The sequence below is a fragment of the Labeo rohita genome, chromosome 17, assembly GCF_022985175.1.
Source record: "Labeo rohita strain BAU-BD-2019 chromosome 17, IGBB_LRoh.1.0, whole genome shotgun sequence".
Taxonomy (NCBI): Eukaryota; Metazoa; Chordata; class Actinopteri; order Cypriniformes; family Cyprinidae; genus Labeo; species Labeo rohita.
Genome location: NC_066885.1, coordinates 13,146,059 through 13,161,807, shown reverse-complemented (window position 1 = coordinate 13,161,807; position 15,749 = coordinate 13,146,059). Strand labels below are relative to the sequence as shown.

The window sequence follows — 15,749 nt, the reverse complement described above, 5'->3', positions numbered from 1 at the left end:
AATATTGTTCACAAATCTGTCTAAATCTGTGTTAGTTAGCAGTTCTCCTTTGCTGAGATAATCCATCCACCTCACAGGTGTGGCATATCAAGATGCTGATTATACAGCATGATTACTGCACAGGTGTGCCTTAGGCTGGCCACAATAAAAGGCCACTCTAAAATGTGCAGTTTTACTGTATTGGGGGGTTGGAGGGGGGAACCAGTCAATATCTGGTGTGACCACCATTTGCCTTACGCAGTGCAATGAATGGTCGTGGATGAATGGTACAACAATGGACCTCAGGATCACATCATGGTATCTCTGTGCATTCAAAATGCCATAAATAAAATGCACCAGTGTTCGTTGTCCATAACATATGCCTGCCCATACCATAACCCCACCGCCATCATGGGCCACTCGATCCACAACGTCGACATCAGCAAACCGCTCACCCACACGACGCCATACACACTGTCTGCCATCTGCCCTGTACAGTGAAAACCGGGATTCATCCGTGAAGAGAAGGTGAGGTGGATGGATTATCTCGGCAAAAGTTAAAGTGCTCACTAACACAGATTTAGACAGATTTGTGAACAATATTTGAGAGAAATAGGCCTTTTGTGTACACAGAAAATGTCTTAGATCTTTGAGCTCAGCTCATAAAAAAATAGGGGCAAAAACAAAAGTGTTGTGTTTATAATTTTGGTCAGTGTAGTTACCAAATAAACATTTTTAACCTTCATTTAAGATTTCCCATTGAAGTTATAACAGACAAAAATGTAAAATATTTATATTTCTTTTTATATTCGTGTAGTATGGTATCCCAAAATATTAAACATGGAATGATAGTCTGAAGCTAAAAAAAAAAGCCTAAAATCATCTGTGCCCACCATTTCTGTGAAATCTGTCAACTGACTGCCCAGTATCCGTCCAATATTTAGACACATTGTGCCAACTCCTACAGACTGCAAATTGGGGCAAAAATCTGGGCAAAAGTTGTGTATGCCAGGCTTTAGTAGAATGTGTAAAGCTGTATAAACTAATGAGCCATTGGAAGACACAAATAGGGCAAACGTTGTCCCAGTCAGGGGAGAGAGTCTCGACCATCTGCCCAAAATACTCACACTGAACTGGGTCAGAATTCAGTCCCTCGGCTCTTACGTTGGTTGAGTCCAGCTGTGATCTGTATCTGTTCAAACAAAAACTACAAGCAGGAACAGGACTGCCAGTGAACTGCATGTTTGTCTTTGTCATTTTGATGAAAACCTGCGGAATGTGTAACATTCTTCAATTAAATTCCAATGTGTTGAATTGTTTTTTTTTTTTCAAAATCCAATTTCTCTCTCTGCTTTCCATTCTGTATGTTCTCCAGCTGAGTTATTTGATAGACCAGAGGTGACAGACATCAAGTTCCTTTTCCTGGTGGGAGGATTCGCAGAGTCTCCGCTGCTCCAGCAGGCTGTTCAGAACATGCTCCAGGGCCGCAGCCGAATTATTATTCCGCATGACGTGGGTTTGACCATCCTCAAGGGGGCGGTGTTGTTCGGCCTGGATCCCAGCGTCATAAAGGTGCGCCGCTCTCCGCTCACCTACGGTGTGGGCGTCCTGAACCGCTTCATAGAAGGAAAGCACCCACCTGAGAAGATGCTCGTGAAGGACGGTACGCGCTGGTGCACCGACGTCTTCGATACATTCATCTCTGCCGATCAGTCAGTGGCACTGGGTGAAACGGTAAAGCGTAGCTACACGCCGGCGAAGCCGTCGCAACAGGTGATCGTCATTCACGTATACTGCTCAGAAAAAGAGTCGGTCAGTTTCATCACGGACCCAGGCGTGAGGAAGTGCGGTACGCTGAAGCTGGATGTGAGCGGTACTGAGAGTCCAGCGGCACGAAGAGAGATCCAGACGCTCATGCAGTTCGGAGACACTGAGATAAGAGCCATGGCTGTCGACGTGGCGACCTCTCGCAGTGTCAAAGCTAGCATCGATTTCCTTAGTCAGTAGAGGAAGATGAGGGATGAGTAAACCACACACTGCAGAAACTCGTTTTAGTTATGTTTTCCAGTAAAAATATCCAAACATCCTTAAAACAACTTTAATTTAAAAAAAAGTATGTATTATGTATTAAAAGTGTTACGCATTCCACAAAAATGTTATGCTGCACAACTGCTTTTAAAACTGCTAAAAAACAATAAATGTATCTTAAGCACCAAAATAGCATATTCAAAAGATTTTTGAGGAATCATGTGACATGAAAGACTAGTAATGGCTGCTGAATTCAGCTTATTCACAGGAATAAATTACATGTTAAAATATAAATACTACAACAGAAATGTAATAATATTACTGTTTTACTGTGTTTTTTTTACATAACTGCAGCCTTGGTGAACATAAGGGACGTCTTTCGAAAAAACATGAAAAACTCTTAAACTGAAAAACCCTAAACTTTTCAACAGTAGTGTACTGAATTGCATTTATTTACAAATAGTTTTATTTTCTTGTTACTTAAAACGCTAAACTGTAGATTTATGCTTAAAACATTAAGAAAAAACGATTGGGCAAGAAATTCAAGATGTATTCTTTAAAATGGTCTTAATATCTTATGCAATTTTTTTCCTCAACTAAATATTTAAAGTTTAAGGATGTTTAGATGTTTAGACTGGAAAATGAGACAAAATGCTGATTTAAAAATTATTTTGCAGTGTAGAAGGATAGAGGAAAGCAAGACTAAACTAAAAACAGAGAATGAATGAGAAATTAAGGTTTGGGGTCTCAACTAATATACCATGTTTGCCCACCTTCCATGTGACATTTGCTTGAATAGTTGTGCCATTCATGTTGTTTTATTTGGTTACTTCATTTTACAGATTCACAACTGGACTCAGCTTAAGATAAAATGTGGCCAAGTTGAGTTTATTTTCATTCAGGCTCAGTCCATTATTCTCTGTATGCTTCTATTATAGTCTGTTTGTGGTCTTAGTGGCTATTTTCTGCACAGAGATGCAAATTCTGCATGGATAGAGCCGAAATACAGCTGCATATTGCTAGTAGTGCAATTTGGGATAGCATCCTATAATAACTTAGCAAGACAAGTTCAGGTTAAGGCAGCTACGGTAGTCTTAAACACATCATGGTAGAAATATAACATCGTTCTCTTACAAAACATACTGCTTTGCTCTTGAACTCTGGTTTATTACCTCCAAGGCCCAGTCCAGAACCAGTTCATTTATTTAGGATATGATGAGGAGGTAAATAGATGGTTTTGGCTACTGGACTGGTGGCCTGAGTCTGAAACACAAACTCAGTATGTTCTTCATCTCAAACATTTAAGACTAACTTTGAGAAAGGTACCGAAACCTGAGCTACACATCACAAAGGTGCTGATTCCTGTGACAAAATACCGTCAGTTTGTTACACTAGTGCTACAGGACTACAAGGCAAAATCCTTTTATTTTATTTTTTTGTTTGTGTTGTTCTTGCGTCTCATTTTTGTCTGTTTCTTTTTTTGTACGTCAAGGCATTTTACTGAGTTCTTTGGCAGGAGATTGAGTGCGCGATTTTCGTTTGTCGCAAAATTTAGCTAATCTTCATATTGTTGGTCAGTACGTTGCTCTAAGCAGAATGAGAATGCGTAAATCCTAGAATGTGAATCTTAATCATCATTTGAAGTGGCAGTGACAGAGAAGCTGCTAGCTGTACCTGCAACATGATTTGAAACGATAGCCATTGCTATATGCTAGTTGCCTTTAATCCTGCTCCTTAGAAAGAGAAGCCACTGTTTTTTTTTTTCTGTTTTTTTCTGTTTTTATTTTCTATTTTTATTTAGGAGATTATTTTGGAGAATATGTGACAAATGAAAATGTTTATTTCTGTATATACAGTATTTAAAGATATTGTACAGATTTTTAGCGTTGTTTTAGCATTAGCGGCTTTATGAGCAGTGTGTGTATGCTGGCCTTAAGAGCACACATTCTTTCTTCCACTCTCACCAGCCTTCATATGGATATATAATTCAGATATTACCCTAATCAAAACCCAAACATAACCCCAAGAACTAAAACGTAATCCCATTCCCACAGCCATAACCCCAACCTACACCCCTATGTAGACCAAAATATCCCATTTGAAACTTGCGCTATGTTCATACTGTCAGTTTTTGGAATTGTCAGCTGCAGTTACTTAAAGTCTTGAAATGTCCCATTCACACAGAACTTACAGTTGCGTCTCGAATACTGTCTTGTATGTGCAACGGAAGGCAAGCACGTATAGATGGTTTGCACTTACAGTTTGGTCAGTTACCTGGATGCGTGGCCATATTAGAGATACTCGGATGTAAACAACAGCACTGTTATTGTACTACTGAATCTGTTGTTCTGCTCATTTATGCTGTATAAACCACAGAAAAAATGTGTGGAAGCTGCTAAATCATATAGAGGACTTAGTAAGCAGCAAAGGGTGCAATATTTTGACAAACGAAAGTTAATAGGTGGTAAAGATACGTACGAGCAGTACGAGCAGTATTATTAAAGATATTAGCCTAATTTTTCACCTACCTGACCATAAAGAACAAGCACCAATGTTGTTGCTCTGGAATCCTAGTTCAGTTTGGCCAACCACAAACACCTACTGTTCCTCAGACAGTTTTTTGCACTCTTCTCCTTGATTTGTTGTAACTTTTAGCAGTCTGTAGTACTCCAAATGTTTTCCCTGGTAAGACCGATTAGTGCAGCCCAAAACATGACAGTAATTGACCATTTTCAGCAGCAATTATCAGCAAAATTTGTGAGTTCCGTTCGGTTCTGTGGTAATGTTTACGTTTGTGCCGCCAATATGACCGATTGATGAAGCGTCGTGAAAACACTTTATTCCTTACCAATAACCATAGCGCCAGTGACCAAAGTGATATCAAAGATGACAACGTTCTTAGAACTTAAAGTTCTGTCACTTTTTGGCACGACAAGAGTCCAGTCGAGCCGCGAGTTCAAATCTTCATTAACCGACAACAGCTTTTGGGTGGACAGCGAAGCATTTGAGTCACGCACACAACCACAAACTGACGGGAACGGCTCCGGTAGAGAAAAAACTGTCTGGATCTAAAGCTTTCAGGTGACACAGCTCATTTCTCCATCACTATAAGATACTAAAACCTCATATGAAAACACGAGACACGCGTTTGTGCAGCAGAGTCTCTCTCACAATGTATGATTTGACAGAAAACTAGTTTCAAGTCTCGTTCCCTGCGGATGAGTCCTGAAAATTTACAGGTGTGCTTTTGGTTACAGAATGCAGTTTTCACGACGCGTCATCAGTTGGCCATATTGGCCGTTCAGAAATAAACAAACTCACTTAACCGAAAAGAACTCTCAAATTTAGCTTACTGCTGCTGAAATTGGTCAATTACTGTCATGTTTTGGGCTGGAATAATCGGTCGGACAGAGAAAAACATTTGTAGTGCTACAGACCTCCAAAAATGATAACAAATCAATTAGAAAGTGCAAAAGACTGAGGAAAGGTGTTTGTGGTCGACCAAACTTAATCAGGATATCCAGGGCAAGAATCTTGACATTTGTGTTTGTTCTTATCATTTCTGGTCAGGTAGGTGAAATATTAGGCTAATATCTTAATTAATACTGCTTGTATATATCTTTACCACCTGTTAACTTTAGTTTGTCAAAACATGATGCACTCTCCTGCTTACTAAGACCTTAACTATATGATTTAGCAGCTTCCACATGTTTTTTTCCTATAAATTAGCAGAACAACATATTCAGTAGCACATTAACACGTTGTTTACATTCAAGCATCTCCAATATGGCCACGCATCCGGGTAACTGAACAAACCATGACATAAGTGCAAACCCTCTATACAGCATTGACAACCACTGTGTGAACATAGCTTAATCTAATTCCCATTTTTCAATTCTCAAATGCATTTGTGTGAAATGCCTTTGTTGCTCTATTTTTAGAAACTACTGCAAAGATCACAAGACTTGAAAACCTTTGACCTTAACAACTTTGCTCGCAGTTGTCATTTGAAATGAGAACTTTGTGGTATATTTTGATTTGGGAAATGAGGTGACTAATAGTTTGTGGTGTGTATGTGGTCTGTAGATGATACCACAAATGAAAGGCGATAGTCGTGCATTTGGTTTGGAAGATATTGAGATAAATGCGACACTAAAAAATGAAAGCAATAAAGGTATTGCGATGTGACGTTCCACATTTTATTCCCACTTACTCCATCGTGCTATTCTGCCAATGTGAAGTTCGTGTGTCAAAGCTTCAGCTGCGAAATTATACTGTTGCTATGGAAATGTATTAATCAACCATTTTAGATCATTGAGGTAATAACCAAACATTTTTATCACTTGAAAGTCAGCATGCAACTCAACTATGGCATCTGTCTAGCAATTGCTTTTCCATAGATTTGCACAGCAATACAAGAAGCGCCAAATAGTTCTTGCACAGGACAATTAAATTTTGTGATAATAGCACAGATCATGAATCAAAAGTTTCCCTCTAAATACATAAACCATTCAAAGCATCAAGGTGACCAGAGATTGTGAATAAAATATCATCAAAAATAATATCATGAAAAAAAATGCTAAAGCTTATCATTGTAATCTGGATTTGCTGCTCATGTGATTGTTAATTGCAAAAATTGCATATGCTCTGCACGATTCGCATGAGTGACCAACAAATGAGATTTTTGTTCATTTAAATATTCTACTTAAATTTCTGGACAGTAAAACCCAAGCTACCACAGATCATGCTCTCATTGGCTATGCAAGGCAGTAGAAGCAGGAAGTGATGTCATCACATGTGATATGTGTGCATGCACTTGTAGGGCAGACATACACCTTTACAAATGTGCAGATTTTAAAGTAAGCACACCTTTTTAGCTTTGAGAGTATCGATGGTGTGGATGTTAAAAATAATCTTTTTGTTTTGCTGGTTTAAACTTTTGCTTTTGTTCTTCACCTTTTTGCACCATATCTGTTCATGGGCAGCTTTGCTGTTTTGTTTTTTATTGATAACACAATGTATAGCCTCTTTATAAAATGTAGTTATTGCTATGCTTATATAAGCACATAAAGAGCACTATTCATTTGTTAACTTGTTTTCAGTTTCATTTTCATCACTCTGTTTGAAATATTAAGATGTTTATTCCTGTAGAGGGACATTTGCTAATAATTCACTGTGAATTTGATTTTGAATGGCTTTTCAGCATTATTTTATTTAACTGGTTTTAGCTAAAAGACAATAAACCAGTTCATATGGTTTGAAAAAAAAAAAAAAAAAACTGAGAAGAATTTCACTGTTTGCTAGAGTCTGTGCTTTAAATGCTTGAAAGTCACTTAGTCATTCACTTAGATCCAAGATGGCTGCTCGGCTCTAGAGCTGACGTGGACTTTCACTCACTGTGTAAGCTCACAAACTATACCTACTGGGTTGTTTTTAGTCAATGAATACATTGTCACTGCTCTTGCCATATGCACATCCAAAAAGATTTGCAACTGTATTTCAATCAATGCCAAGTACTAACAGCCAAACTGTCACTCAATAAAAAATGTGTATTTCAAAATATGTCTGTTGTGTTTCTTTAAATGTTGACCTTGTGCTAAAGGGAGGCTAACTCGTTTAAATTATCAGATAATATTTGATGAATCTTGAAATAAATGTTTCAAAGCCAGACACTAAATTAAGGCAGAGATGGGCACATTTATAAATGGAGAAAATTACTAAAAATGGTAGTTGCAGGACTGGGAATCCTGCTTGCAAAATGTCTTAACAGTGTTTCCACCTTGTTTAAAAGAGCATTAATACACAGTTGTAACTATTTTATGAGGTGGTGATTTCATATGATGTACGATGATGTTCTGACGTACAGAAACATGATTTTTAGAAAAAAGTAAGCATTAAGGTCCACAAATGAATTGAACTAACAGTAAGGTGTGAATTGTATTAATTAGACACTACAGATTCATATAAATTAGCCGCCAATTCACCAAAATGTAAAATACAGTAGTAATACAGTTGAAGTCAAAAGTTTACATACACCTTACAGAATCAAAATAAGAGGGATCATACAAAATGCTCACTGATGCTTCAGAAGGAAAAACGATGCATTAGAAGCCAGGGGTGAAAACTTTTGAACGGATGTGTACATTTTTCTTGTTTTGCTCAAATATCATATTTTTTCATTTAGCACTGCCCTTCAGAAGCTACAGAAGATACTTACATGTTCCCCAGAAGACAAAATAAGTTAAATTTACACTAATCTTCAAATCTTTTTACCTCCTGGCTCTTAATGCATAATGTTTCCTTCTGGAGCATCAGTGAGCGTTTGAACCTTCTGTAATAGTTGCATATGTGTCCCTCAGTTATTCTCAGTGTGAAAGATGGATCTCAAAATCATACAGTCATTGTTGGAAAGGGTTCAAATACACAAAAATGCTGAAAAACCAAAGAATTTGTGGGACCTGAAGGTTTTTGTGAAGAACAGCAGGCAGTTTAACTGTTCAGGTCAAACAAGGAACTCATGAACAACTATCACTAAACAAAAAAACACAGTATTAAGAATCAAGTGTATGTAAACTTTTGAACAGAGTATTTTCTTTTGTGGACTATATGTAAACGTCTTTATGTGAAATATCTTATTTAGGTTAGTACTTAAAAATTAAAAATAACATGCATTTTGTATGATCCCTCTTATTTTGGTAAATTAATTAACATGTATGTAAATGTTTGACTTGAACTGTAAAGAGTGTGCTGGTGATTAAAGCTTACACAACATGATTATGAATTTATAATTTTTTTTGTCCAAATTTCTTATTGGTTAAAATGTTAACCAAAAAAGGTAATTTAGACAAACAATTTTAAAAATTTCTATGTAGAAGTTTATGAGCTACACTGTACTTCATCTGGGTGCTTATTATTATGAAATTTGAATGAACCTAATATAATTTTAAATAAAAAATGGTTTAATCAGGGTGCTGCTTATTTGAATTCTATGATACTCCATAATCTACAGTTCAGTTCTTTTCGCATACTATAGTTACCTCACTGTTTGTACACTTTCTTTACAATCTCTATTCCCTCTCCAGTCTCTCTATTCCCTGTTCAGTCGATTCCTATAAGGTAAAAAGAAAACATGCAGATTTGAACTGACCTCTTGCACATCAACAGGTGGTTTTAGTCAGAGACCTTGACTTTACAATAGATTTCCTTCAGATGAATTCATGGCAGTTACTTCAGGTATGTACTTTGACTGTCCCTATTTAAAACAGTTCTTTAATTGCAAAGCCATATTTGCTGTCTGTAAATTCTACCATTCAATACACAAATAAAGGCAATATTCTCACAGACTTTGATTTAGTTCATTGACACATCAACTTAAAGTACATAATGGCACCAGATTTTAAGAGTTTAGAAGCCGTTTTTCATTTTCTATGGAGCTGTCAAGAGTATATGCTTTTGTTTAGAAGGAAAAGGGTCCTTCATTTTTCGGTTTGTTTTCACAGACTACATTTTAGGTCCTTCAGCAATGAGCTATAATGTATGAGACATTGAACTGTAACCTGTTTCATTCAATGAGGTTTTTATACTCAGAAGTGGCCACTTAACTCCTGTGTCCTGCGAAGAATGACTGATTCAGTTCAAAAGAGAAATGCCACTGTTTTCTTGTTCTGCCGAGAACATATAATTGCTGGATTATTTGAAATCAAGGACATTTTGGTCCTCTATAGACTGGCTTCACTGAAATTTGAGCGTACAGCTTATGAACAATTAAAACTCCTCAAGATCTCAGGGCCTTAATACTTGAGCCTGACGGTATATCACCCAGCTTTGTGACTATAATATGTCGACAAAGATAGTAATAAACAGGCATATTTAGGAAGAAACACCATATTTGTCTATAGAATGATCATGATCTTCAGTACGAAAGAGCAAAGAAAACCTGTTTTTCATAGATCTGTCATGTTTATTGTATTATGGTTAAGCAAAATCAGTATATATCAGACAGCATGGCCTTGTTTAACCAAAAAGCCTCCTGTGGCTTACTTTGACCTGAACAAAAACCAAAAACTACTAGGACTATCTACCTTATTTTTCAACACGTAAGTGAATGTGGGAGACTTCCGGTAGGCAAATAGCGAAGAATAACAAAGTGTAAACGGTAAGACTGTTTGTGCAGTGTGTTCATAATTAAGATAATACATTAAAACAATATGGTAACACACACCAGTTTGTAATATCAAGCATTAAAGTGAGCTGTTTTGTACAAATGACACCGAAAGCAAATGGACGCACCCATTCTTACGGGAAAAGTTGATACTAATGTGAAAGAGCTTTCTTTCAAAACTCTTCACACCAAAAACAGTGTGTATTTACGTATTGAACTAAACTTTGGCCTACCTTTGGGTATTTCTGCATAGAGCCAATTCCTGGCAATAGAAAATTAAATCTGATAAAGTGAGAAGCCAAGCCACATTATAGTGCTTAAAAAATAAATAAATAAATAAATAAAAAATAATATATATATATATATGTACATTTAAAAAAAAAAAAAAAAAGAGTCAATACTGCCCCCTAGTGTCTGTGCCAGTAGTTCGCTTCAGTATTTTTCATGCTAAAAATATAATATAAATAATATACATATGTTTACAGTATATCTAAATATCGTCATATTTTTAATAATTAAAACAAAGCAAGCGCTTTGAGTAATTTTGATATTTTCAAATGCTATGTGCACAGTTAACTTACATTTCAGGAGTAAACTGAACAAAAGAACCTGGTGTGTGAGGTAGTTTAATATCATTCACTGTCCATTTGTAGGTCCTTTTTCCAGTGCTGAGGGTACTTTACCCGCCACTAAAACATCATCCTCACTAGTCCCCGCCCATACGCCCGGCAGGTAAGTATTAATAAAAGGATTTTATTATGAAAACCCAGCAATTATAGCTCGACTCAAGCACCCTCGTCCAGGATCCCACCCCATCTGAATATGAGTCTAAACGCAAAGCACTTCTGATTCAATTTGTACAAGCGGCAGGGGTGTATGTGTTATTTTAACAGAGGAGAGAGTGGAGGACCACTCAACTTCAAACAGGACAGGGTCTGTGTGTGTGTGAGTGAGTGAGATTTAGGAAGCTTATCAAAGAGGTGAGATCATCAGCATGGCACATCAGTCAGAACTTGGCTGGTTGCTAGGGTGATAGTGAGAGGGTATCTTCAGAGGTACCGCCCACACACGGTTCTGTCACCAACTGAATCATGATCTACAGAAGTGGTCGCTTGACACATTTTCAGCATTGTGAAGCACATGTTCCTCGCCCCTCCATCAGGTAATCCTGTAATTATTTTATTGTCTGATTATTTGTTTATTTAACACAAACACCCACAACTAAGCGATACAAGAGCCTTGAAAACTGAGATGAGGGCTGAAATGATTTAACTGGGCATATCAGAAGTCAAGCTATACATCATACTGTACTGTATGAGTCTTGTGGTGAGAACAGAGCTGGATAGCATGTTAATCAAAAATGACAGTCAAGACACTCACATTGTTAAAAAAAAAAGTGACCCTGGACCACAAAACCAGTCTTAAGTAGCACGGGTATATTTGTAGCAATAGCCAAAAATACATTGTATGGGTCAAAATGATCAATTTTTATTTTATGCCAAAAATCATTAGGATATTAAGTAAAGATCATGTACCATGCAGATATTTTGTAACTTTCCTACTGTAAATATATCAAAACTTTTTTATTAGTAATATGCATTGCTAAGAACTTCATTTGGACAACTTTAAAAGTTATTTTCTCAGAATTTTGATTTTTTTTTTTTTTTTTTTTTAATCTTCAGATTCCAGATTTCCAAAAAGTTGTATCTCGGCCAAATCCTCCTATCCTAACAAACCATACATCAATGGAAAGCTTATTTATTCAGCTTTCATATGATGTATAAGTCTCAATTTCAAAAAATTGACCCTTATTACTGGTTTCGTGTTTCAGGGTCACATACATATTTCAAATAAATGCAGTTCACAAAAATATTAGACAGAACCACTTTTTTCAACATTGATGATAATAAGAAGTGGTTTGGAGCACCAAATCAGCATCCTTATTTCGGAAGAATCATGTGACACTGAAGACCAAAGAAAATTCAGCTTTGCATCACAGGAGAAAACTACATTTTAAATACATTAAAAAAGAAAACAATTATTTTGTAATAATATTTCACAATATTACTGCGTGCACTGTATGTGATCAAATAAATGCAGCCCCAGAAAGCATGATATATATATATATATATATATTTTTTTTTTTTTTTTTTCGGCCTTTTCACCTTTATTTTGATAGGATAGATCATAGCTGACAGGAAGCAAAGTGGGAGAGAGAGAAGGGGGCAGGATCAGGAAAGGTCCTCAAGTCAGGATTCAAACTTGGGACACCTGTAGCACAGTAGCGCTGTATGTCAGCACACTGCCCACAAGGCTATCGGTGCTGAAATAAATACCCACTTATATAATTATTATAAATATTTAATTTAATTTAAATTACCAACCCCTAAACTATACACGACCAGTATTCATTATGTTCGAAATGAATTCAATTCAGTTCTTTCAGGCATTTGCAAACAAATGATTTTCAGTGAAATACAGTAACTTCTGGACAGTAACTTTTAGTGAATATATCACTTATGAATGAATATATCATATTTTAGTGAATATATCACTAATGCTTTAGTCATTTTAGTGAATATATAACATGTATTACTCCATCACATTATCACTAGAAAGTATCCAACTTTTTCGACCAATTCTTTTTTCATTTTGCACCGGTTATCTGTCATTTTAATGCAAGAATGCACCTTGCTTTGATATAATATAATATGTGACCCTGGACTACAAAACCAGTCATAAGGGGCAAGTTTTTGAAACTGAGATTTATACATCATCTGAAAGCTGAAATAAGCTTGATGTTCGGTTTGTTAGGACAATATTTGCCTGAGATAACTATTTGAAAATCTGGAATCTGAGGGTGCACAAAAATCTAAATATTGAGAAAATTGCCTTTAAAGTTATCTGAATTAAGTTCTTAGCAATGCATATTACTAATTAAAAATTAAGTTTTGATATATTTACAGTAGGAAATTTACTAAATGTCTTAACATGATCTTTATTTAATATCCTAATGATATTTGACATAAAAATAATAATTTTGACCCACACAGTATATTTTTGATTATTGCTACAAATACACTTGTGCTACTTAAGACTGGTTTTGTGGTCCAGGTCTGGATATAATATAATATAATATAATACAATATAATTAAAAAAAATTTAAGTGTGATTTGGGTATCAAAATTTTCTCTTGTTTAAAATTCGAAACCTAACAAACTTTTTTGGTGAAATGTTCTGCTTGAAAAGAATGCCTTTGATTACAATAAATGCTTCTTGGTTGGATATTTCAGATTTGAATGCAGTGATATTCTTTTATTTTCCAAGTATGGCTAAAGTGTCAGTTTTAGCTTTCCACCATACAACTCTTGAGCACAGACGATTAAGTTTGATTTGGAATACTGGATCTGTGGCAGAGCCTGGACAAATGGGCCAGAAGCTTGTTTTCAAACTTTCCATTCTGCTATTCATCATAGGAGCAGTGAAACATAGATGCTGTCATCCGGATATTTCTTCTGATAAGCCACTGTAATTACTGGAATCAGAGATCTATGTTATCATTAGCTTTGTGCGCAATGAAGAAATAAGAAAAGATGAAGAGAAAGAGTGACAGAGAGAGAGAGATGAGTGCGTATTTGAGGGCATTCAACCCCTCCTCTTGACTTGGCACGGTTTAATTCAGATTCTAACACCATAATGCAGTTTTACTCGGAGCTGAAGCCTGCAGATTGTTCTGATGGGTATTGTGAGTTTTGATGGCTTAAATGAGTAAAAAGTCAGTGTGAATGCAAATGTACTTTGTTAGTGTCACCATGAAAATGGCAGCATGCCTTTTTAATGCCTTATTTTTACAGCTCTGATTATAGGTTGGGTATTCAAACAAGTGAATGAGAAAACAATGAGCAGGCAATCAGGACTTCATAAAGCAGAGAGCAGCATGGGACAGATTAATGAGAGTGCGTCACACACATACGCACTCAAGCAGCCTTTAGAAATGACACTCATGCGGCTGACATATTAAAAGAGGGCTTGCACTTTGAGCGGAGATGTGAAAAGGATCAGAGGACCGTTAACGTGTAATTTAGAGCCCAATCTGACTGCTGTTTGCACAAAAGCAACAGAAATTCTGTCAGCATCAATATGGAGAGACGTTTCGCGAGTCACGTCGACCCTACGGAGGAGGAGAGGCTTCGACGGACGTGGATGGTTCATACACCCACATGTCACATACAGTAGCATTCAGATGAACAACAGTAACTGCTTTTAATTTGGGTGTTAAAAACAGTCTCAATGAGAAGAATGCCTTCAGGAGAGAAAAGCACTGGAGCTAATGGATGGGAGACATACGTTGCTTGTCTATAGACTGAATATGAGATAACCCTATAAAAATCAAATCACTCAGCATGCATTCATTCGGACTCTTAATTTAACTGTGGGTTCCAACAGCATTGTTGAAAAACCCCCCTAGCATATCCTGGTTAGGTATGTTTTGAAGCATGGCAGCTGGTTTGAGCTGGTTATATATAATCTGGTTATGAGCTGGTTCTGAGTATTAAATAGTTGCTTGGGCCAGAACATGACCAGCTTAAACCAGCTCATGACCAACTAAGGACCAGCTAAAACCAGCTGCCATGCTTCAAACATACCTAACCAGCATATGCTATTTTTTAATTTTTTTCAACAGGGAGGGTTTGTGAAATCACAAACAAAATTGTTGTTTTTCCCCCCTCTTTTCTCTATTTAGGCTTATATAGAAACCAGCATTAAAGCAGCTTAGTGTGAATATGTTCACCATTTAATATTATAGTTACATTTGGTTTACAATCAGAAAAAAGGTACAAAGCTATCACTAGGGTTACAAAGGCTAGTACATCTTTGTACCTTTTTCAGTCCTAAACGGCACATATGTGACCCTGGACCACAAAACCAGTCTTAAGTCGCTGGGGTATATTTGTAGCAATAGCCAAAAATATATTGTATGGGTCAAAATTATTAATTTTTCTTTTATGCTAAAAATCATTAGGAAATTATCATGTTTCATGAAGATATTTAGTAAAATTCTTACTGTAAATATATCAAAACTTGATTTTTCGTTAGTAATATTCATTAGTAACAGCTTCATTTGGACAACTTCAAAGGTGATTTTCTCAATATTTAGATTTTTTTGCACCCTCAGATTCCAGATATTCAAATAGCTGTATCTCTGTGAAATATTGTCCTATCCTAACAAACCATACATCAGTGGAAAGATTGTTTATTCAGCTTTCAGATGATGTATAAAGCTCAGTTTCGAAAAATTGACCCTTATGATTGGTTTTGTGGTCCAGGGTCACATATTAGTACTTCAACCCCTGGTTTCACAGACAAGGCTTAAGCCTAGTCCTAGACTAAAATGTAAGTCTGAGCTGTTTCAAGTGAAAGAAACATGAACTGACTGATCTTAAAATATATCAGTGCTTTCGTTTTGTCTTAAGATGCACAACAGTAATGTGTTTGTAAAAAATTGCTTAAATGTCTTAATTGAACTATGGCCTAATCCTGGCTAATGTACACACTAAAGGAGTTTTAAAATCTCATAAGA

At 36.4% G+C, this 15,749-nt stretch overlaps 1 protein-coding gene across 3 annotated transcripts in view; it reads left to right on the top strand.

Annotated features, from left to right (window-relative positions):
* The window catches only part of hspa12a (heat shock protein 12A), a 48,311-nt gene extending 40,742 nt beyond the window's left edge, over positions 1–7,569 (top strand). For all 3 annotated transcript variants that reach the window (XM_051133137.1, XM_051133135.1, XM_051133136.1), the window contains one exon: positions 1,355–7,569. In XM_051133137.1, coding sequence (XP_050989094.1) covers positions 1,355–1,986 — 632 coding nt within the window. In that variant the 3' untranslated portion in view covers positions 1,987–7,569. The remainder of the gene's footprint in view (positions 1–1,354) is intronic.
* The last annotated feature ends 8,180 nt before the right edge of the window (positions 7,570–15,749 follow it).